Source organism: Salvelinus alpinus, chromosome 5 (assembly GCF_045679555.1).
Source record: "Salvelinus alpinus chromosome 5, SLU_Salpinus.1, whole genome shotgun sequence".
Classification (NCBI taxonomy): domain Eukaryota; kingdom Metazoa; phylum Chordata; class Actinopteri; order Salmoniformes; family Salmonidae; genus Salvelinus; species Salvelinus alpinus.
The window spans coordinates 80,537,235-80,561,812 of NC_092090.1; the positions used below are offsets into that span (position 1 = coordinate 80,537,235).

Sequence of the window (24,578 nt, forward strand, 5' to 3'; positions counted from 1 at the left end):
ATGTAGCCTACAGTATATGTGTCATTACCAGTTGGCTGAAATGAATAGCCATACGCGTATTAATATCAATTCAAAAATAAACCAAAACCTTCAATAGCGTTCTTGAAATATTTACTGATGAATAACACATTTGAGTTTCACATAAGTAATTTTTTCCAAAGAGAAAATGCATTAGTTTCCTTTTCTGTCCATTGCAGGTAGATCATCCGTTTTGAATCCAAAAAATCCATGTTAGCGCAGCACAAAATGGGTTAAATGTTACGTTGTTGCGGGTGGTATTATCACTCCAGAGTCCAGGCTATAAAACGCGTATTTGAAGAAAGAACAAAGAATCAGAACCTATATAAGAGCCCACAAGAAGCTGAGCCGTCACTTTTCAGGCTGAAGAGAAAGCTGAAGAAAGCTGTCCACGGGTCCAGAAGATGATGATAATGATGCAGACTTCTGTCCTATCTTGCGTCTTTACGCTGCAATGCCTCCGAAGCATGCATTGTTCGCCAGTGCCCGAAGCAATCAGGTACAAAGCGACGCCGGTGAGTGCAGAATACTTTAGTTGTATTACCTTTTCTTTGTTTGATAATATCTTTCAGCAGACACAAATTGCTTGATAGTGTAATTACTGGAAGTTTCATCGGTGTTGCAAGTCACTGCCAACTATTATTCGTGCATTCCCAATTCACCTGCTATTTCAAATCATGCACACATGAGAGTGCAGAAAAGTTTTCTTAGTTGTGAATCCCAGTTTTCCAGGCTTTTTCGAATGTTCAGTGTGCTATACCCACACTACAGTGTGCTTGCTTACAGTTATGATTATGCTTCGCCCTGGTTGACTGACACCAACCTGCTAAATATTTTAAACCCATCTGTCAAAACAAATAATCTTGTAGATTTTATGCTCAATATTATTAGAAGGGCTCTATGTCAATACTTAGTGTTAAGATGATGAACCTGTGCAGAGGACAAAGTGTCATATCTTTCGAAGATGACCGATATGAAATGAGTATATTACAACATAATATTTTAAAGTGGCAATCAGCAGTTGCTACATCCATTTTTGGATTTATACAGTTGTGATATGTATCCATTGATTTTTGAAGAATATCATTTATAAATGACTTATGAGCTTAGATTAAGGTACCCGATCAAACCCTAAAATATAAGCTTGTTTCACTTGAATGTTTGTTAACAAAGTAAATGTAAACAAACACTATATAGCCTCAAAACTTGGTTAAAACTACCATTTTGATGTCAAGGATGATCAGTCCTTACATTCATAGCTCTGTCTATGAATTTGAGAGTGGTTACATGTTTCCAGCCCGTCCCTCAGCTTTTTACCGAAACAGGGCTGGGAGACGCTTTAATATTGTTTCAATTGCTGATTTGCCCTTTAAACACTGCCTCATTAATCCTAAACAAAAATATTTATCTGTCAAACACATAACCCTCCCAGGATGGGACTAAGTCTAAGTAATGTGGCATTTAGAAACTTCACAGAGCCACTGCCACAACATCAACACTGACATCAAAAAGGCTTTTATTTTCAACCTTCATGCAATGTTAATTGATCTGATATGTAACATTTGTGCTAACATGGTACAACTGAAAGTCCTGCAGGGTCTGGGCGTGTGGTAAATAGAGAAGGTAATTGAGTTCTTGTCTCCGCAGGGCAGGAAATGATAATAACTGTTCTGTAAAGACATTTTGTCAACAACTCTGTGAATGAGAGGATAAAGAGGGAAGCTCCACATTGCCATTGGGGGTGTTTTATTGTCCAAATTGATGTTTTAGATTATATATAGCGGATAACTTGCAATATTAGCCTACTGCCTCAATGACAGAGATGATCGGCTTCTTGATGAAAACTGGAAAAAATGCAAACTCATTCATTTGAGAATGTCTGAGGTAGCCTACTGTAAACCAACTGTATGAAGGACCAAGTATGACAAACGTCCCCTCAATGCCATGGAGGAAAAGTTGTTAGTTTAGTTTCTACTCTCTTCCTTTACCGAAATTACTTGCAGCTGCGATGGCAACACATACAAATAATAATTAATTGTTATGTCTAGTTGTTAACTGAACTGGAAAGCATAATCTGTAGTTTTGTCAATTTGTTTCCCATTGTTGACAAAAGAGTTAGTGATTATACAAGCAGGGACAGGTTTCTCTGTATCTGGGTCAGGAAACACAGTGCCTGTTTGCTCTCACAGGGAAAATGGAGGGAAAATAATACGATGGGCTCAATGTTTGGATATCCCTTTGTGAATAAAAGCCATGTCCCTTGGTTTTTCTTCCTGTTTTGCTCCATTAGTTCTGTCCTCTGGCCAAACTGACTGCCAGACACCCATGAGACTGGAAGTGACATCAGAGATTACTAGCCTCAGTTCCCATAGCATCCACCTATTGAATTAAGTCACAGCAGGTCACAAAACCCAGTTAATGTGTGATCAGGTCATGCAAGGTGAGGCTGGCATTATCCCCCTGATTCTCTGCTCGGCAGACAGAGAATCTGGAAGCCTGAGGTCTCAGGGGAGGAAGTTTGTTTGCCAGGAAAGATAAGAGAGCACAGTAAGAACCCAGGAGATTTGTAACCTATCTTCCATTGCCTGGTGTTACTGATTGTGGCTGATGTATTGGATTAAGGAGGATAAGGAGGCAGATACCAAGGCATGTGTTGATAGTGGTGCATCTATCTTTCACCTCATCAGTTGAATCTTCTATCCTGTTATAGTGAAACAGTTTGTCTGTATTTACTCAGTAGTATACATACCCTCTCCAAATCAAGACCATATCTGATGCATTGTGTAAACATTACCAAGTTGCTCCGTTTGCAGACAATGTCCTCTAGTATTGTTCCTATATGAAAGGGTTTAAGTGTCCTCCTTTTTACAAATTCTTACAAGAACTGACAGAATGACCACATGTTATAATGTCTAGGCTTTAGGATACTTGTATACTTGTACAGACATGTTGAGTTGTGCTCTTTGAATACCACACTGTCACTCCACTGCAGTGACTCACAGATCTTGTCATCACTGTAACCAGAAGCTAGATGTGTCCATACATGTAATGGATCCCCTTCCCAAAACACGTTGGTTCACAAACACAATGATAAAACATCCTGAGTCACCTAGAGGGCTCTTTTGGAGGGTGAACTACTTCGTAAATGGGCATCTTGCATAGTCAGCAGGACAGAAGATGATGGACTGACTGTGTCTCCCAGGGCTGAGCTGAGAAACACTGTGCCAGAGACTCCTATAAGGATATCCTCTGTCTGCTCTCAGATGATGTGAGAACACACAAGGCGGCTGCAGACAAGTCAATATTGTCTGGGGAACTCTGCTCCTCCAATGGCTCTACTACCCAGAGTGGTCATCTATGTAATGCGTCTGTGTGTAGCTGGTGAGATGAGTCAGACGCAGGACAGACGTTCCATGAACGCTCCCCAGACCCTGGACGTGAACTGGGGACCCCGATCAGAGACTATGTCCTCAAGCACCCCGTAGTGCCGGAAGACGTGAGTGAACAGGGCCTCCGCAGTCTGTAGGGCCGTAGGGAGACCAGGCAAAGGGAGGAGACGGCAGGACTTAGAAAACCGATCCACAACGACCAAGATCGTGGTGCTGCCCTGTGAGGGAGGAAGATCCGTCAAGAAGTCCACCGACAGGTGCGACCACGGCCGTTGTGGAACGGGTAGGGGTTGTAATTTCCCTCTGGGCAGGTGCCTGGGAGCCTTGCACTGGGCGCACACCAAGCAGGAGGAAACATAAACCCTCATGTCCTTGGCCAAGGTGGACCACCAGTACTTCCCACTAAGGCAACGCACCGTCCGACCGATGCCAGGATGTCCAGAAGAGGGTGACGTGTGGGCCCAATAGATCAAACGGTCGCGGACAGCAGACGGAACATACAGGCGCCCAGCTGGACACTGGGGGGGAGTGGGCTCTGTGCGTAACGCCCGCTCGATGTCCGCGTCCAGCTCACACACCAACGGTGCCACCAGGCAAGAGGCCGGAAGTATGGGAGTGTGATCCATGGACCGCTCCTCTGTGTCATACACCCGGGACAGTGCGTCTGCCTTAGCGTTCTGGGAACCTGGTCTGTAGGACAGAGTGAAAACAAAACGGGTAAAGAACATGGCCAACCTTGCCTGGCGAGGGTTCAGTCTCCTCGCCGCCTGGATGTACTCCAGATTGCGGTGATCAGTCCAGATGAGGAAAGGGTGTTTAGCCCCCTCAAGCCAATGTCTCCATGCCTTCAGAGCCTTGACAACAGCCAACAGCTCCCGGTCCCCCACATCATAGTTTCGCTCCGCCGGGCTGAGCTTCTTCGAAAAGAAAGCACAGGGGCGGAGCTTTGGTGACGTGCCCGAGCACTGAGAGAGCACGGCTCCTATCCCAGCCTCGGACGCGTCCACCTCCACTTTGAACGCCAAAGAGGGATCCGGATGAGCCAGCACGGGAGCTGAGGTAAACAGAGCCTTCAGGTGACCAAAATGCCCTGTCCGCCTCAGCCGACCACTGCAGTCGTACCGGTCCCCCCTTCAGTAGTGAGGTAATGGAAGCCGCTACCTGACCAAAACCCCGGATAAACCTCCGGTAGTAGTTGGCAAACCCTAGAAACCGCTGCACTTCCTTTACCGCACGGCTGAAATGCGGTCACTCTCCATCTCCACCCCTGAAGTGGAAATGGTACCCTAGGAAGGAGATGGACTGTTGGAAGAACAGACATTTCTCAGCCTTGACGTACAGGTCATGCTCCAACAGTCGACCAAGCACCCTGCGCACCAGGAACACATGCTCGGCGTGTGTAGCGGAGTATATCAGAATGTCGTCGATATACACCACTACACCCTGCCCGTGCAGATCCCGGAAAATCTCGTCAACAAAGGCCTGGAAGACTGATGGAGCATTCATCAACCCGTACGGCATGAATGCCGTCTTCCACTCGTCCCCCTCCCGGATACGCACCAGGTTGTAAGCGCTCCTGAGATCCAATTTTGTGAAGAAGCGCGCCCCGTGCATTGACTCGATCGCACTAGCGATGAGGTAGCTGTACCTCACTGTGATCTGATTGATACCTCGATAGTCAATACACGGCGCAGACTCCATCCTTCTTCTTCACAAAAAATAAACTTGAGGAGGCAGGTGAAGTGGAGGGCCGAATGTATCCCTGCCCCAGGGATTCGGAGACATATGTTTCCATAGCCGCCGTCTCCTCCTGTGACAGAGGATACACGTGACTCCTGGGAAGTGCTGCGTCTACCAGGAGATTTATCGCACAATCCCCCCATCAATGGGGTGGTAATTGAGTCACCTTCTTCTTACAGAAGGCGAGAGCCAAATCGGCATATTCTGAGGGGATGCGCACGGTGGAGACCTGGTCTGGACTTTCCACCGTAGTCGCACCGATGGAAACTCCTACACACCTCCCTGAGGACTCTCGTGACCACCCCTTGAGAGCCCTCTGTTGCCACGAAATAGTGGGGTCATGACAGGCCAACCAGGCTACCCTGCACCACGGGAAACGCAGGAGAATCAATAAGGAAGAGACTGATTCTCTCCTTGTGACCCTCCTGCATAACCATGCTTAGTGGAGCGGTGGCCTCCCTAATCAGCCCTGACCCTAATGGTCGACTATCTAGGGCGTGCACAGGGAAGGGCATATCCACAGGAACAAGGGGGATTCCTAAACTATGAGCAAATGAACGGTCAATAAAATTCCCAGCTGCGCCTGAATCTACGAGCGCCTTATGCTGGGAATGCGGGGAAAACTCAGGAAATGTAATAAACACATACATGTGAGCAACAGGGGGCTCTGGGTGAGCCTGGTGCCGACTCACCTGGGATGACACGATAGTGCCCTGCCTGCTGCCTCGACTCCCTGAGGAACCTCCCCAGCACCGAACAGCAGTGTGCCCTCTGCGGCCACAGATGGTGCAGGGAATGGCCCCTCCTCTGGTCGCCCTAAGTGCAGCACCTCCCAGCTCCATAGGCGTCGGAGCGGAGGTGCTGGGGGATGGAACTGACAGGCACCAAACTGGACGTCAGCAGGCAGCCAGCAGGTTGTCCAGCCGGATGGACAGATCCACCAGCTGGTCCAACGTGAGGGTGGTGTCTCGGCAGGCCAACTCCCGACGAACGTCCTCGCGCAGACTGCACCGGTAGTGATCGGTCAGGGCCCTGTCGTTCCATCTCACGCTGGCGGCCAGGGTCCGGAAGTCCAAAGCGAAATCCTGCGCGCTCCTCGTCCCCTGCCTCAGGTGGAACAGACGTTCAGCTGCGTAATGGTCCATTACGTCTCCTTCACTCAATACGGCGTTGGCCCACTCCAGGGCTTTTCCTAAGAGGCAGGAGACGAGGGCAGACACGCTCTCACATCCCGAAGGAGCCGGGTGGACGGTCGCCAGGTAGAGCTCCAGCTGGAGTAGGAACCCCTGGCATCCGGCAGCCGTCCCATCATACTCCCTCGGGAGCGCAAGCCGAATCCCGCTGGGACCGGGTGAAGGAGGGGTGGACAGTGGGGCCTGCTGTAGTGGGGCTGGTGAAGGCGCTGAACGACCTCCTCCTCTCTCCCAACAATCCATCGTCTGCAGAACGCGATCCATGGCGGTGCCCAGACGTTGCAACATGGTCGCGTGCTGCTGGATGCGCACCTCTACCGCCACAGGGAGGGCGTCTGCTCTTGCTGACTCCATTCGGAGATGAGTAATTCTGTAATGCGTCTGTGTGTAGCTGGTGAGATGAGTCAGGCGCAGGACAGCAGATATGAGTAATGAAAGCAATTTTACTCAAATATATCACAATACACGTCGTATAAATACAAGGCCACAAATACGGACTGCAATACAATAAACAATTACTCACAAACAAACATGGGGGAACAGAAGGTTAAATAATGAACAAGTAATTGGGGGATTGAAACCAGGTGTGTAAGACAAAGACAAAACAAATGGAAAATGAAAAGTGGATCGGCGATGGCTAGAAGGCCGGTGACGTCGACCGCCGAACGCCGCCCGAACAAGGAGAGGGACCGACTTTGGCGGAAGTCGTGACAATCTAGGAATCTCAAGCCGCTGTTGTTGAGTCCCAGCCAGAGCAGTGAAAGCACAGAAGACACAACTGAACACTGCGTGTTGGGTATACACAGCATATGCACAAATTTAAATATGTGTCCAGACTGTCTGCTCAGTGGACATACATGCAGAAGAGCATATGCAGTACAGCCGTAAATGTAAACAAAGACAGGCAATTTGAGGACAGTCAAAGCTTTCATAAGTTCATGATTCAACCCCTGTGACACCATGGAAGTGAACTTTGGCCATTACCCTGTTGGCAATCTGAGGGGAGGAGCTGTGCTTTCTCTCACCTCAGGGGCTAGACTGATCCATTTGACAGATGGGAGGGTGTTATTGTCAGCAACTTGTCAACAGCACTAATTTCTCTTCTCATTTCCCTTTTTGAAATATGTTGAGTGCACACTCCTCCTGCTTGTTAGCCACGCTTTACAATGCACTGTAGATAGCCCACACTCCCATTCTCATGCAGTTGGGTATACATCTTATTGCCAAACTAGATTAGAGTGTAAGCCCAAGATCCATATATTAGGGTTAAATTACAAATGTGAAATGCAGGCAGAATGACTGAGAGTTCTGCTGCCTAGTGTTTCTTCCTTGATTGGGGCACATAACTCAGGGTAAGGCCCTCTCGTTTTGAGGTCTGGAGCACATTCCACGAATCCTGCTGGGCATTGTTCCCATTATCCCACAACTCCACAACACTAAAGCCTCACAAAGCAGTAGGTTACCAGAGGGAGGGCTGGCTTGACACAATGACAGAATGATTAGGACTTATGTCTGATTATCATTCATCTAGAATATGCTACACTCTTAGAAAAATATTTGCTATCTAGAACCTTAAAGGGTTATTCGGATATCCCAATAGGACAGCGATCATGAACTAGATTCAGCCGCGGGCCTGGAGTGGATGGTAGGAGGGCCTGCACATAATTACAAATATTTTGCAGACTGCAAATTGACCGCAAGAAGCCCAAACAGATATAATGTTAGACTAAAACATGATCATTTCAAACCTAGCTTACATTTGTATACGGTCACATGTCTCTCTATTATGCATGGGAATTCTTAAATTAAAATCACTTGGAGCTGATTTTCTGTTGTTTTTACAGCCTTTTATGTCCAACAATGAAATTCCACAAAGATTTTTTTTCTTTTACTCAGAAAACTTGGGGGGCCTAATAAAACCACCCGGCCCGCAGGCCGCCATTTGGTTGAACCCTGCCATAGGAGAACCCTGTTGGGTTCCATGTACAATCCTTTCCACAGAGGGTTCTATTTGGAACCCAAAGGGGTTCTACCTGAAACCAAAAAGGGTTCTTACCTGGAACCAAAAATGGTTCTCCTATGGGTACAGCAGAAGAACCCTTTTGGAACCCTTTTTTCTAAGAGTGTCGAATACGCTACATCCTCGTGTTCTTAGTGCATTAAGAAATCCAATGTGTTTTACAGTAGCAGTGTCAGAGGAAATGTTAAGACTTTTGTGATCATGAGAGCACCCTAATGCTTCCTGAATTGCAAAGCTGTAAAAGGCATTGAATTGTACAACTTCAAAAAGCCATGGAGACGCTGTGCCACTGACAGTATTTCTCCTCTCTGTAATTTATGCTTGAGGTAGGAGGTGATGAGCAAAGTAATTTCCTCTGGGTTCTGCAGGGGGATATTTACTGTAATAGTTCCTATGTGTAATGATAACTGACAGTAAAGTAAGCTACAAGCCCACTCCAAGTCAACAAGGGAAAACACTCTCTGACGGGCAATTTTTGTTTGTTTACTTATTTCCAGTTATTGTTGACCTCTCATACTCCCACTCTCAGAGATACTAGCAATCATGTTAAAGGGACACTTCACATTTTTTCAACTTCATATTCATAATCTCCAGCACCACCCCAATATCAACATATGTGAAAATTGTGCGTTTCTATGTTTTGTAGTAAAATAGATAGAGAAATATAAGTGTTTCCAATGACATCATCGGTGTGCATCGTGTGATTTTTACCAATTGTGAGTAGGCATTGCCTACTAACTGCCTACTAATTGTCCACTAATCTTTCTCTATCTATTTTACTACAAAACATAGGAACGCACCATTTTCACATATGTTGATGTTAGGGTGGTGCTGGAGATGATGAATGTGAAGTAGAATTTGTTTAAACATTTCCCTTTAAGGCAATGTCAGTGCATGCATGGATTTCAAAAAAGTACAATGCATTAGGATACATATTTGCACCAAATCTATTGTTTTCTAATGCGTTTTAATTAAAGATGTTCATCCTTATAAGTGACACTTTTGTAAACATGTTATCTAATAAATGTTGCTCATGATCCTGCTGTTTCAAAGGGATGGCTCCAGAGGTTTGATCTCCATGACCTAAAGAAGAGAGGAAGAGTGGCCCATCCTCAGGACACACTCAAAGACACCGCCTTGGCCATAGGAGACCCTGTAAGAGCAGCACTGGTAACTAACAACACTGAGGAGTCTAACCGCCCCCGGTGTGGCGTCCCTGACTACCCCACACTGAAGGATGTCATCTACAGGGGGAGACACAGGCAGAAACGCTTTGTCCTGTTTGGGGGGCGCTTGGAGAAAACTGACCTCACCTACAAGTAAGGATGATAATGTTATTATTATTATTGTTATTATTATTATTATTATTATAGCATAACCACACTCGTGTACAGCTTGTATTTAGAGATGGACTTGGTCCCAACAAAGGAAATAGAATTTGTATCCTGTTTTGGTGCATATTTGCCTGTACTGGTGGGAAAGGTACTGTATGTTCAGAATCCAGTGTTACTCTATCCATCATTAGTCTCCTGTTTTGGTCATAAAGTAGCTTTTATGGTATTACTTTTCCACCTTCTGAGACTCACTGTATGGATTGTCTGGGCTGGGCTGTCTGTCGACTGGCTGCTGCCTCTTTGTCTGTGTCTACCCTGGTTCCTCTCATTGTGGCTGTTCTTTATCAAAATGCAATGGAATTTAAGAAGCCGTTCAGAGAGAGGAGAGGGGAAGCCATGATGGGCTAATGAGACTTTACAGATTAAGTAAATGGGAAGGAACAGGACTATGATACACTGTTATTTTACAGAGCCTGAGGGTCTATGTAACAGCACACATATCTGTTGATTTGATGGTTAGATATCAAATGAGAGGGAGGTTCTAGGTATGCAACAAGGCTGGTGGTCTCTGGTGTGTTTCTACAGGCTACAGACTATGGTGTGTGTGTGTGCATGTGTGCGTGGAGTTTACGTTCTCTGATTTATATCTGTTTATATCTATACATCTTTCTTCCTCAGAGTGGTTCGTTTCCCCTGGCAGATGAGTGAAGACAAAGTGCGGCGTGTCCTGCTGGAAGCCCTGACAGTGTGGACTGAGGTCACACCCCTCACATTCACTGAGGTCAGCAGTGGAAAGGCTGACATTGTCATTGACTTCACTAGGTACGCATGTGTGTACATTATGTGTATTCAAATGTCAGACTTTAAGTTACTGCTCAGCCAGCTCTTTCCTGATATGGATCTCTACTGTAGATACTGGCATGGAGATAACCTGCCCTGATATGAATCTCTACTGTAGTTACTGGCATGGAGATAACCTGCCCTGATATGGATCTCTTCTGTAGTTACTGGCATGGAGATAACCTGCCCTTTGACGGCCCTGGGGGCATTCTAGCCCATGCCTTCTTCCCCAAGACCCACAGGGAGGGCGACATCCATTTTGACTATGATGAGGCGTGGTCCCTTGGCAACTACATGGGTGAGTGTTTTCTTGGCAGGGAACATGCAGGAAATATGGAGAGTTGATTTACATAGAGCTCTATGTAAAATTAGTAAAGTCAGGAGGTATTTCTACGGTTGTAGTGTATTATCCCTGGAGGTGTGACCCTCGCCCTGACTCTACTGCAGGCACAGACCTCCTCCAAGTGGCTGCTCATGAGTTCGGGCATGTTCTTGGTCTGCAGCACTCCCAGGAACCGGGCGCAGTGATGTCCCCCTATTACAGCTTCTCCTATCCCCTGGAGCTGAGCGAGGATGACAAGCTGGGGATCCAATACCTGTATGGCCCTCGTCCACATGTCCAGCCCCCATCTCCACCCCAACCACTGCCACAAATCACCACAGATACCAATGAGATCATTAGTAGTATTGTGAGTGTTAATCTCGCCATATTTTTCTTTGGAGGTGCTACACAGGCAAATAATAATAATATAAGACACACAATACAACTGAGATACTAGCCACACAAGAATAAACATGATATGACAGTATGGAAATACTCTACACTCTTAGAAAAAAGGGTTTCAGAAGGATTCTTCTGCTGTCCCCAGAGGAGAACCCTTTTTGGTTCCAGGTAGAACCCTTTTTGGTTCCAGGTATAACTATTTTGGGTTCCATGTAGAACCAGCTGTGGAAAGGATTCTATATGGAAACCAAAAGGGTTCTACCGGGAAATAAAAAGGGTTCTTCAAAGGGTTCTCCTATGGGGACAGCTGAACAACCCTTATTGGTTCTAGATAGCACAGTTTCTTCTAAGAGTCTAGTGGTCCTCTTTCTGTCTCCAGCCTGACGCCTGCCAGACAGACTTCGATGCTGTGTCTATGATTCGCGGAGAGCTGTTTTTCTTTAAGTCACGCTATGTGTGGCGCATTCGGGAGGGGCGGCTGGAAGCAGGCTACCCCGCGCTGGCATCCCGCCATTGGCGGGGGATTCCAGAGAGTATTGATGCAGCCTTTGAAGACCAATCAGGGAATATCTGGTTCTTTCAAGGTGGGTGACAGAGATATTGTGCTGTGGTTAGTTATATTTTATAAGTGTAGGATTAGGTAAGCCCCAAGTTGAAAACAAACAGGTTAACATACATGTAGGCAGACAAGCAGGAAAACAACTGCATTATAGCTTTATGAACTTTTTGGTTAGCCAGAAAAGTGTTATTCTGCAACTTTAAGTAGGGCATGTCAAGAGTGACAAGAGTGTTGAATAGCCAAGAGTTCTCTCTCTCTCTCTCTCTCTCTCTCTCTCTCTCTCTCTCTCTCTCTCTCTCTCTCTCTCTCTCTCTCTCTCTCTCTCTCTCTCTCTCTCTCTCTCTCTCTCTCTCTCTCTCTCTCTCTCTCTCTCTCTCTCTCTCTCTCTCTCGCTATTGCAGGTCAAAGCTACTGGGTGTTTGATGCAGAGAGACAGATCACAGGGCCAGACTCTGTGCAGAGCCTCGGCCTGTCAGTCTCCCACATCCAGGCAGCTCTGCGCTGGGGCCAGGACAACAACTACAACACCTACTTATTCAAGTCAGGCAGCTACTGGAGGTTTAGCCCCAAGGAGAACCGCGTCGACTCTGTCTACCCTCGCAACATGCAGGACTGGCGCGGCATACCCAGTGATGTAGACGCAGCCTTCAAGGACCAATATGGTAATATTATGAGTGAATCACCTAATCACCTCAATTTGGGAGTGAGTCCGACATTGAAAAGTTAGATCATAGGATAATTATTGAATTGTATTGATGAATAGATTTTTTTCCCATTGACAGGCTATGCCCACTTTATCAGAGGGAGGCAGTACTGGAAGTTTGATCCTGTGGAGATGAATTCACTACAGGGGTATCCTCGCTATTTTCACATGGACTTCTTTGGTTGCAGAAATGTATGAATATCATTATGTGATAATGCTCTCAAGATCAAATTCAAGTCCAAGTCAAGTCCAACCATGCTCGTGTCCTTATGGTCCTTTCAAATACAACGTTATAATGTTGTGCATTTTGGGGAACAAGACCATTTTGCGTAACAAGACCAGAGACAAATGATTTAGGTGAAGACTTTATTACTTCACTTGAGTGATTTCCACAAAATGTTTGCTATTCCTCAAATATGTTTTTATTTACTCATTATCTTAACACTGAATGGACTAGATCCTTTTTTCTTCTCAGGAAAACACAAATTCAAATGTTTCCTCAGAGTTTGGACTTCATGTGCAGCTATATAGTTGTATTTATTTGTTGCTGGGTTGGGTTTTACGTTCTGGTGCTATCTAGAACCTTAAAAGGTTCTTTGGCTGTCCCCATAGGAGAACCCTTTGAAGGACCTTTGTTGGTTCCAGGTAGAACCCTTGTTGGTTCCAAGTAGAACCATTTTGGATTCAATGTAGAACCCTTTGCAAGAGTGTACGGTCAGAAGAGGCGTTGGTAAAGACCGTGGGCTGAGAAGACAGTGCCATCTGCAGGAGGTTAGTAACTGTATTGTGATGTCGAATTTACTCCAGAGATGTTGCAGTTTGTTTTCTTCTTAAAGGGAAATATGTTTAAGGCACTGCAATTTTCTATGAAGTCTTTTTTTCTTTTTCTTTTTACTAATTAAGGTGCTAAATCTGGAAATCACTGACAATCAGGGACACTTTTTGTCCTCTAAAGTTATGAACACTTACTCACAGTCTTACTTGTATGACATCAAGTATGCTATCACGGTAACATTTATGTTCATTCTAAGATAGCTGTACTTAATTCAATAATGGTCCATCCATGGTGCTCTCAGTCAGTCCAAAGGGATGGAATGTTCCATCCTTGGTGCTGCATGATGTGAATCTAAGCCATGAGGATAAGTTACTTTTTGGAAGGGCCATTCATTGCATTTTGTAAGTGCAGGGCACTGATATGTTTGTTCTTCTTAGCCAGGACGCAGCCTGAGATCCTCTGGTAGGGCACTATTGACCATTCCAAAATCTAGTGTAGGTTGAAAACGAAAGGAGACTGGGCATTTTCCATTAGGGCCCCTAGCCTTTGAAATGGTCTGCCAGAGGAGACCAGGCTGCAGATTCAGTGGCTCTTTTTAAATCCCTGCTGAAGACACACTTTTATAACGATGCTTTTAATGTACGATTTAAATTATTTTAATTAGCTATTCTTTCTCCTGTCTTTGTTTCTTTGTTAGTACTTTTATTTTATTATTTTATGATGTGAAGCACTTTGTTACTTGTATTGAAAAGCACTGTACAAATAAAGTTATTATTAGTATTAGTATTATTATATCTGCTTTACTGTAAAATATGTATTTGTGATATTTTTGTCATTGTGTTTGACAGCCAATAGCTGCAGCCTGGCAGTGGCAGACCTCTTCTAACGTTTTGGGTGTTGACTATAGAGCTCAGAATCATTTCAAGACATAATTGTCCTTTAATTAAAATAGCCATCATCTGTTCTGATTACATATCTTTATGTTTTAACATGTTTTTCTACTCAAATGTCACATTTACTATGCAAATACAAAAATATTAATCATGTACTGTATTTTGGTACAAATAAAATATTTAAGCTTAAGTACGTTGTCCATTTTTGTGAATCAGATAAATAAATAGACGGATAGATATATAGTCTGATTGGCTAATATAAGTAGGGGCGTGCCATGACTATTATAATGTCGCTTTCATGTTGCTCTGTTAAAGGTGCGTCGCTGTTGTACTCGGACGTAATGGATCAACAAATGTATAAAGCGTCATAGGCAAAAACTAGTTTCTTCTGACCATGGCTCACAGCTTCACTCAAGAATATTTCCAGATTCCTTCCGTTACCAGAGCGTACACTACAGCTTGCGTTTTGACTACAGCAGCGGTGGTAAGCGACTGACGAGTGGCATCTATTTTTCAGCAGGCTTGCAGTAAACAGCTCGCCGACTGTGCACTGGATGTTTTGGCGTGTTTGGTTAGAAATAATATACAGATACTCAAAGATGAGAGAAAACAAATCAAGGGACATAACACTTTTTCACTATACGTTATTTGAAGGTATACCATATTGAAACAGTGTAACTGTGTCTGCTGATGAATTCATACATTCAATGTATTATCTTTCTTTGGGGTTGTAGCAATTGGAGGTAATCACCCCATTTCAGCTTTATTTCAACCCAGACCTTATCATTAGAAGATACCAGGTAAGAGAGAACCTCTGTTAATAAACACAATGTATACCTCATACTTAATGGGATAGTAAACACAAATTACAAAATTATACTTAGGTTTCCTTACCCTTTAAGCAGTCTACACTCTTAGAAAAAAAGGAGCTATCTAGAACTTAAAAGGGTTCTTTGGCTGTCCACATAGGATAGCCCTTTTGAAGAACCCTTTTAGTTTCAGTTAGAATCCTTTTGGGGTCCATGTATAAATCCCTTTCCACAGAGGGTTCTACCTGGAACCAAAAGGGTTATCCTATGGGGACAGCCAAAACCCTTTTGGAACCCTTTTTTCTAAGAGTGTATGGACAAGGTATGACAACAATCTGTGTTTTGGATTAGTTTCCCTGTCATAACTTGTCCATAGACTACTTACAGAATAAGGAAACCAATGTGAACTTTTGTAATTTGAGTGAACTGTCCATTTAATATTACTTGCGTTTTCCCTCTCTGTTTTGCAGATATGGCGACTGATCACCAACTTCCTCTTTTTCGGCTCACTTGGATTCAGTTTTTTGTTCAACATCATCTTTCTGTATCTTTTGTCAGGACATCTTAAAAGAAATCTATTAATCTAAAACTCGATTTAGTTTTTACAAAAGAACATACAATATTTGTCATCCTGAACTCAAAACAAATGGAATGTTCCTAATTCCCTCTTACCCATGTCTATTGTTTGTTTTGTTTTGGAGTTATTGCGGTTCTTTTCCTTTACCAGACAAACAGGTATCGTTATTGTCGTATGCTGGAGGAAGGGTCTTTCCGAGGCCGCACTGCAGATTTCGTATATATGTTCCTGTTTGGGGGTGTCCTCATGACTGTATCCTTTACATTATAACTGACACAATGTACCCAATGCACCGAGGTATTCAAGTAAAAAATGTCATCCAGCAGTTCCCTGTTCCGTCACAGCTGTAGCCATACTGTGCATTCCTGAAGAATAATATATTGTAGTCTCCAGTTGTTTTTCCAGTTAATAACCTCCTTCTATTGTGCAATGTTCTAGGTCAAATTGTATTAGTATGTTTTTGTATTGTGATAGGCAGCAATACATTTTATGGGTTGCCATGTGTTTTGAGAAATTACATGTCTATTCACCTGGTATATTCTCAGGTTGGCATAATGCAGGTGTAGCTTATGTTTCTACTGGTGTCTTTAACTTGAAGGTCTACACAGCTGTTTGGCCTCTTTGCCAACCTATTCTTCCTGGGCCAGGCATTCACCATCATGCTGGTGTATGTGTGGAGTAGAAGGAATCCTTACATACGCATGAACTTCTTCGGCCTTCTGAACTTCCAGGCACCGTTTCTGCCCTGGGTGCTCATGGGATTCTCATTGCTGCTTGGCAATTCCATTGTCGTTGACCTTCTAGGTACAGTATGTTATGTGTCTCACACATACCCTGAGATGGCAGTGAGGAACAACATGGGTTTTCCCCTACTTTAACCGTTTATCTCTTGTATCTACAGAGCATAGGCTCAAATGTGTCCCCCTGGACATTGTGTTGTCAGTTCCTGTATGTTTAACAATGAGGTCAGTCATTGCCAGGCCTATTTATTTTGTGAAGTCATGTCATTAACTGTAAATGCTACTGGTTTGCTCCTCCACCTCAGGAATCGGAGTAGGACACATCTACTACTTTCTGGAAGATGTGTTTCCAAACCAGCCTGGAGGCAGGAAGCTGCTGATGACACCAGAACTTCTGTGAGTATCAATATCACTAGTGTTGTTGACTAGTGACTCTGCCCTTTTCTCAAGTTACATTTGGGCTCTGGCCCCTCAAAGTATCCCTCAGTGTCTGATGTTTCAAAGCAATGTCAGTTGATGCACACTTGTTTGTTGTTGTTGCAGTCGAACCGTGTTTGACACCCCAGAGGAAGACCCCAGCTACTTCCCACTCCCTGAGGAGCAGGCTGGCGAGTTTAGGCATGACCAAGGTGGAGACGGAGGGGAGCCCAATGACCAGGGGCAGTAGCATGGGGACCATATAAACTCAAGAAATACTCCCAGCCCCACTGAAGAAACCAGGAGCCATCCAGCTGTGGATAGAGGGTTTACTCCTCAGAGGGATGTGGATGAAGAGTGCAGCAACGTACCATCTGTACAGTTCAGTGTGTCCACTGGGAGCCACCGTAGTGAGTTTGTTGCAGACTTCTCTTTCACCGAGTGTTGTAACTAGAAATGTCAAATGCAATCAGAGGCCAATGTGCATCGCAACCTTTCCATTACCACATGCATTTCTGGCTGTGGTACTAATGGCACACAACCATTTGCCATTTCAAACAGAATCACACCTTTTAAATACAGGTGCAAACAAAATTCTTGCCTCGTCTTTGTTATTGAGCTGCTGCTCGACTCATTCATAAATCTGCCGACTATCTGGAATCCTGTTACCGAGGGAACCTGCACCGTCTGCACTTTCCAACTATTGCCTTTGTGGGTGAAGCACTGCTGCCAAATAGAAATGGCTTAGCACACCACCAACAACTGGGTTGTGCCGGGTGTTGTAAGCGTGAACAAAGCATGCAAAACAGCCCAACAACTATGTAATAAGGCAGCAAACGTATTTTTACTCCCTAAATTAGTTTAATAAACTTTCATTTGATTGTATGGTCACTATGATTTAATGCAATTTACAAAGACATAACACTTATCAAAAGCAATCAAGATAATTTCACTTTTATTTTTGTAAGAATTATTCAAATGTACAAAAAGACAACAAATACAACATAACAGAATATATTGTCTGAGTTTTCCTGTGTTTTTTCACTCCTCTGTGGGTGGGTAGAAGAGTCAGTGGTCAAAGTGGGAACAGGTTCACCACACAGGGGAAGGGGAGGGAGCACATTGTAGGGGGTGTTTGTGGTGGAGCTTTGCTCAAATAAACACATGGAGGGGACGTAGGCTGTGTAGAGAGCTGAGGTGATCGGTGAAGAGGAGGACCTGCTCTGGTAAACAGGCTGATGCAATGCCTGTGTTAATGCTGTTAGCATAGCAAGTCCCAACACTCTCGTACTTCATCAAATAGCCTACTGTCGGTCTTGTTGAAGGAGCAAGACATTCCTCTTGCATCAACTACCACGTGTTTGCCAGTCGTCTCATGCGCCTGCAATGCAAATGTACACGGAGAGTCAATATCAGTAACGACACAAACACATTTCATTGCATGAACAGAAGCTAGATGGATAGTTCCATTTACCAAACTTTGCGTTTAGACAGGCAGCCCAAATCTGATCTTTTGTTCACTAATTGGTCAATGACAAGAAGCTGCCGCATGGGGAAAATTGGTCTTGTTTCAGCTTGTTCTTGATACCATGTCTTGTTTTGACTGGATGTCTATGCTAATATGGCTAAAATTTGCTAGCGAGCTAACCAACAACTAACGATGTATTTGAGAGACAAGTGCTCATTATTGAAAATATTAATTTACACAAACATTGGAAACAAAATATAGTTTACATGTTGTCAACAATCTAAGCCCACCCAGTCTGTTTTGCCACAGTTGCACAGGCGTCGGTTTTGTTGCTAAACAACCAACCCGTCTATAGATCATGAAGTATATTTTTAGGACAGTAGTCCAACGCGGCACCACCCACCGAGTGTTTCTATCCTGGTCCCTGATCTTCTTCTCCATCTCTGCGTCTGTCAGTGTCTCCAGCAGTGGGCACCACTGGTCAGCTTCACCTGTGTTCCGGATGGCTATCTCTACCGTTGGCAGCGGGTTCTCACTGCAAGGAGACAAAGAGCCGCAACAAATTACTTGCACAACCATGAGACACAGCCAAACAGGAAAATAGCATGTTGCTGAAAGGGATATTTTAGGATAGGAGCCCAACAGAAGCAGAGGTCAGTGTTACTGCCCGGGGAGTTACTTTTCACCCAATTCATACATTGCTTCACAAACAGACTTTACAAAGTCAAGAACGTCTATTACATTTCACCCAAATACAAAAACTATTGGAGATAGATCAGTCCTCTTACCAGCTCAGCTTTGAGTATTTGCTATACATACAGTACTCATTCAAGGGTTTTCTTTATTTTTTACTATTTTCTACATTGTAAAATAATAGTGAAGACATCAACTATGGAATCATGTAGTAACCCAAAAAAGTGTTAAATATAAAATATATTTTGATATGTTTAAGATTCTTCAAAGTAGCCACCCTTTGCCTTGACAGCTTTGCACACTCTTGGCATTCTCTCAACCAGCTTCATGATGAATGCTTTTCCAACAGTCTTGAAGGAGTACCCACATATGCTGAGCACTTGTTGGCTGGTTTTCCTTCACTCTGCGGTCCAACTCATCCCAAATCATCTCAATTTGGTTGAGGTCAGGTGATTGTGGAGGCCAGGTCATCTGATGCAGCACTCCATCACTCTCCCTCTTGGTCAAATAGCCCTTACATGGCCTAAAGGTGTGTTTGAGGTCATTGTCCTGTTGAAAAACAAATGACAGTCCCACTAAGCCCAAACCAGATGGGATGGCGTTTGCTGCAGAATGCTATGATAGCCATGCTGGATAAGTGTGCCTTGAATTCTAAAGAAATCACTGACAGTGTCACCAGCAAAGCACCCCCACACCATCACACCTCCTCCATGCTTCACGGTGGGACCTACACATGCGGAGATCATCCGTTCACCTACTCTGCGTCTCACAAAGACACGGCAGTTGGAACCAAAACTCTCAAATTTGGACTCATCAGACCAAAGGACAGATTTCCACGATCTAATGTCCATTGCTTGTGTTTCTTGGCCCAAGAAGGTCTCTTCTTACTGATGTCCTTTAGTAGTGGTTTCTTTGCAGCAATTCGACCATGAAGGCCTGACTCACCGTCTCTTCTGAACAGTTGGTTCAGATGTGTCTGTTACTTGAACTCTGAGGCATTTATTTGGGCTTCAATCTGAGGTGCAGTTATTCTATTGAACATCTCCTCTGCAGCAAAGGTAACTCTGGGTCTTCCTCTCCTGTGGCAGTCCTCATGAGAGCTAGTTTCATCATAGTGCTTGATGGTGTTTGCGACTGCACTTGAAGAAACTTTCAAATGTCTTAATTTTCCGTATTGACTGACCTTCATGTCTTAATGATGTACTGTAATTTCTCTTTGCTTATTTGAGTTGTTCTTGCCATAACATGGACTTGGTCTTTTACCAAATAGGGCTATGTTCTGTATACCACCCCTACTTTGGGTGGCTACTTTGAAGAACCTCAAATATTTAGATTTATTTAACACTTTTTTGGTTACTACATTATTCCATGTGTTATTTCATAGTTTTGATGTCTTCACTATTATTCGACAATGTGGAAAATAGTAAAAATAAAGAAAAACCCTTGAATGAGTAGGTGTGTTCAAACTTTTGACTGGTACTGTATGTTAGAGACCCGTTCCGTATAGACCCGGTTGGATCCAGACCCGGTCCGATCCCAATGAGGGAAGCAGCATAAAAGCCCATTTTTAAGCTACTTTATTATCCGGAGCTGAGCGATTAGAGACCTCCTAACTTATTTTGCCACACACGGAGGCTCTATGACTGTAGTGCCGCTTTGATGACTTATGATTGGCGGACGACAACAAGCTACACGCCACTCGTGAAAAGCAAGAGCAAAAACATAAATATAGTTCTCTCTTTCTTTACTGCAGCAGTTGCGTTCAGCTCTGTACGGGTCCTTAAGGGGAAACACGTTATGATTGTCACAGGTCTCAGGTATGTGTAATTATATCAGATTGGACCCAGACCTGTGAGAAAATGTAGAATTCGGGTCTCGGGTGTGAAGACCAATCTGTATATATTACCTGAAAGCGTATGTCCTCTGGTGCCAACTAAGTTGTCCTCGGATGCTGTAAGCAATGGTGGTGACAAACTCTCCCCCTAGGCCCAGCTCCGAGCACAGTTTCAGGGCAAACTTCTCTGGGGAGTTCTCCCTTTCTGACATATCCCACTCAAACTGGTCCACGAGCGAGATGTTTCCAACGTGGATGTTTAGCTTATGGTAAAGATAAGAAATCATGTTTTAACTAATCAGTTAAAGGTCCATTATGTGATTTCAGATAGAAATGCGAGTTATAGATCTGCCATTCTCATTGAAAGCAAGTCTGATACGCGGCATGACCTTTGTGTGATATTTCTATGATTCCCCTCCGTAAGTTTTATATTAGCTTCTTTATACTTTTTTCCCATCGGGTTCAAACAGATAAATACAATATTTTTGGTTATTCAAAATATATTTCACAGCAGTTTAGATGGTACAATGATTTTCTACACTATACATTTATTGTTGTGTCAAACTAAAATCAGGTGAACGTTTGAATATTTTTGAAACCAGGAAATGGTGGTGCTATTTCTACAAATTGCACCTTTTAATTATCAGACACAGTCTAAGTTCTGTAACTCTGGTCTCACCACATTGTTGCACACACAGTAAGTTAACATAACAATCTTGGTTGTACCTTGACGATGACCCTCTGGTCAGTCTGTTCGTCCAGGATGCTGTCTGTGGGATAGGACTCTATCTGCTGGCGGATGGCTGAGGCGATGGCCGGGACAAAGGCCAAGGGGTTCAGGTCCAGGTCGTCACACAGGATCTCCGCAAACATTTCAGGAGTCATGAGCTTCTCTGAGGAACAACAGCATGTACGACATGAGAACTTGAACTAGGACTGAGAAGAAAAAGTGGTTGGGCAGAAGATGACAAGAACGTTGTCATGTTTAAATAATTTTGTTCGAGAAAACTAAAGAGATATAAAGGGATTCAAATACCAACGTTATGGACACCAGTTTTAGACTGAGAGCTACAATGCAATCCTACCGTTCATATTCCAGGTGAAAGCATCCCTAAGCTTCTGCCCCTCTATCTCCATGTCCAGTCGGATTGGAACCAGAACCTCAGACTGGGTGGCATTCTCATGGATCACTGCAGGATCATGGTCATCAAAGCTGTGCATGGGAGAGAGAACAGTAACACAAGTCACACATTTGAAAAATTGTTTCAAACAGTTTTGTTTACATTATGATTGACTGTGATAGGCCTTTACATCAGAGTTCATCTGTTCTGACAGCGGTTTAGGTTTTAATCAGGCTCACCAGAGAGGGAAGGTCCTCTTCTTGTCTCGGCCTAAGCGGCTGCGGTTGATAGTGGTGGAGCAGGGGACAGCATCCAGGTGATGAGAGCTGTTGGGTAGCGTGGGGACCCACTGACTATTCCTCTTACCCTTCTGCTCCCTGTTGGCAAGACCAGACACAGTGACACGTGAAGAAAATATATGAAACAAGATTTATTGACTACAATACCTAGACCATCAAGGACCAGGCAAAACATTTGAGAGAATGCTGATGACAATACCTGAGGTAAGCTGGGGGCTCTGTGCTGATGGAGATAGCTTTGTACTTCTCATCGTTTCCTTCGAAGATCTCCTCTACCTCTGATGCCTTCAGAAGGGTCACACTGGTAGCTAAGGTTGTGTAACCATGATCTGATAGAAGTGAAGGAAGTGCTTAACAATTAACCACATTACAAGAGTATGTCTTCGTTATCCCATGTTATCGTTTCATGGTAATTAACTAACTAGCTTGGTTACTAACCGTGTGATGATTCCACTATTTTCTTCCGCTCCTCCACTGATGCCAGTTTCCTCCATAGTGATGGGTATCTCTTATACAAGGAACCTCTGAACATACGCAGGTAATTTCCTACCTAAAATCAAAAACGGCAAATTGAGAAAATGTAAGGGCTTACTAGCTTTAGATAACTTACGAGGGTAGCATCTGTTACTGTTATCAACAAGCTAGCTACTGTTAGCTGCTATCTCTCGCCTCGGCTAGGTGCTAATGTTACCTCCGGTAATTATCAAGCAAACGCACCAAACCGTCGTAACTAACTTTGGTTATACTACAGCTAAATTACACTAAATGACTCATCTTAAAATATACTATAACCAAAGAAAATACTAACCTCTGACCCAATCATATAATAATCCCCATCTTCTTCAAGCTGAAATTTGACAGGTTTTTGTCCAAATGTCTTACTAAGCGCCATATTGGAAATGTAACAACAAAGATCAGCGCGGATGAGCATGCGCATTGTGTAAAAAACTAACTGGCGCTGTGAAATGACGTCAGTATAATGGCTTCCTTATCTAACTTCCTTTGCTTGTCTCCTTTCCTTCGTGGCCAGTCTGAAGCACCAGAGAGGACATAACGAATTCCGTAGTCCAGAACTGATAAAATACTGTAGCCTATTATGTTCATCATCTTAGATGCTTTCCTGTGAATATTCTTCTATTGCTTTCATTTATTGTGTAGGCTGTAAGTTAATACCATGGGGTAACTATCTATCATATCTGCCAAGGAAGGAGCCATCTTCTCACCTCACTTGAACTAAATTACACCAAAAACGTTAAACAAATGAGTATTTACTTTTGTAAACTTAAGTGTTTATTTGTATTTACATGAATATATAATAATCTATAATTACACAAGAGAGGAAATAATATACAATGCATAACAAAATCTTTCTGTACAAACCAATAAATAATGCCAGGTCAACAAAGACATAAACAAAGACAATTCCATATAGTATGACATCTCAATATTTTGTTAATTCATTAGGAATAGAAAAACATGAGAGACAAGACACTGCAAACACATACAAAGGTTTTAACTCAGTTATAATGGCAAAGGCGACAGATACTGCAAAATAAATCTGCAGAGGACCAGTCATTCCAGGTCAAGCAAAGCAAGCTCCAGTAATTATGAATAACACCACAAAACAATCAGTCAAGTGGTAGTAAACACAGCCACTTATGTAAAGCATAAATTATACTGAACCCATTCTTTGAAAAGAAACAAAGGATTGTTACAATTTAGGGAAGTGGTGCAGTTTCTCCAAGGGTAACCAGTAGTAACCGCACTGCCACCTAGGCTTGAACAGTGTATCTGAGGTTCTTAGAATGGTGTTGTAGTGTTCAGAACATAACACTCAGAAATGGTAAACTCCCCTAGAAAATTCAAGTGATAGAGAAATGAAACAAACATTGTCTTTTGAGAGTGACAGACCCCCTCATCTCTTTGGCACATATAGTGATAAACCAGTTGCCACCTTTTCTCCATGCCCTGAACACATTTCTACCACCACATGGACCTCTATCTATTCTCTGTCAGGGTTGACTTTTACTATTTAATTGTGTCATAATGGAGAGCGAGACAGAGAGAGAAGGGTCGTATTCCTCTGCTCAGACGCTGCTGATGCATGACAGATCTTACAACGCCTAGATGGGTATTTTATGTGTCAGCTAACCAAATCATATGTTATAGCAATCTGGTTCCCGACTGCACAGCCGATGATGTGGCACGCAACCATTGATTGATGCATGCAACGTCTGAGCAGAGGAACACGACCAATGTGTGTGTGTTCACAGTGTTCAGCATAGAAGGGAGCCAATCAGAGTGATCGGCAAAGACCCAATCACAGTGTAAGTAGCAAATTACAGTGACAAAGCACAGCAGAGACAACCAATCATTATGCTATGTATGTCCCAAAAGAACAGCCTCTTCTCCGCCCCTTCCAGGCCATGCAT

General features: G+C 43.8%; 2 protein-coding genes across 2 annotated transcripts; one reads left to right on the forward strand and one right to left on the reverse strand.

Annotated features, from left to right (window-relative positions):
• Nucleotides 1-242: 242 nt before the first annotated feature.
• Nucleotides 243-17,753, forward strand: LOC139575350 (stromelysin-3-like). The gene is made up of 15 exons (XM_071400271.1): nucleotides 243-533; nucleotides 9,414-9,679; nucleotides 10,373-10,516; nucleotides 10,699-10,832; nucleotides 10,982-11,223; nucleotides 11,638-11,842; nucleotides 12,219-12,479; nucleotides 12,600-12,712; nucleotides 14,571-14,672; nucleotides 14,923-14,988; nucleotides 15,468-15,541; nucleotides 15,733-15,826; nucleotides 16,183-16,378; nucleotides 16,620-16,710; nucleotides 16,858-17,753. Exons 1-15 carry the CDS (start codon nucleotides 423-425, stop codon nucleotides 16,979-16,981), a joined length of 2,223 nt encoding a protein of 740 aa, XP_071256372.1. The 5' UTR covers nucleotides 243-422; the 3' UTR covers nucleotides 16,982-17,753.
• LOC139576934 (SWI/SNF-related matrix-associated actin-dependent regulator of chromatin subfamily B member 1) lies at nucleotides 17,670-23,088 on the reverse strand. Its single transcript, XM_071403547.1, has 9 exons — nucleotides 22,955-23,088; nucleotides 22,585-22,696; nucleotides 22,346-22,475; nucleotides 22,087-22,224; nucleotides 21,812-21,939; nucleotides 21,453-21,619; nucleotides 20,799-20,989; nucleotides 18,603-18,734; nucleotides 17,670-18,112 (listed from the first exon to the last, which is right to left on the reverse strand). The coding sequence occupies exons 1-9, from the start codon at nucleotides 23,081-23,083 to the stop codon at nucleotides 18,082-18,084; spliced, it is 1,158 nt and encodes a 385-aa protein (XP_071259648.1). The 5' UTR covers nucleotides 23,084-23,088; the 3' UTR covers nucleotides 17,670-18,081.
• Nucleotides 23,089-24,578: the final 1,490 nt, after the last annotated feature.

Bases quoted from the DNA above. Each gene is read 5' to 3' on its own strand.
- LOC139575350 (XM_071400271.1), top strand. From the start codon at position 423: ATGATGATAATGATGCAGACTTCTGTCCTATCTTGCGTCTTTACGCTG. The intron at 10,833-10,981 runs GTGAGTGTTTTC...ACTCTACTGCAG, and splicing joins GTCCCTTGGCAACTACATGG to GCACAGACCTCCTCCAAGTG. The intron at 12,713-14,570 runs GTATGAATATCA...GGCAAAAACTAG, and splicing joins ACTTCTTTGGTTGCAGAAAT to TTTCTTCTGACCATGGCTCA.
- LOC139576934 (XM_071403547.1), bottom strand. From the start codon at position 23,083: ATGCGCATGCTCATCCGCGCTGATCTTTGTTGTTACATTTCCAATATG. The intron at 22,697-22,954 runs GTTAGTATTTTC...TTTTGATTTTAG, and splicing joins ATTATATGATTGGGTCAGAG to GTAGGAAATTACCTGCGTAT. The intron at 21,620-21,811 runs GTAGGATTGCAT...GTTGTTCCTCAG, and splicing joins TTTCACCTGGAATATGAACG to AGAAGCTCATGACTCCTGAA.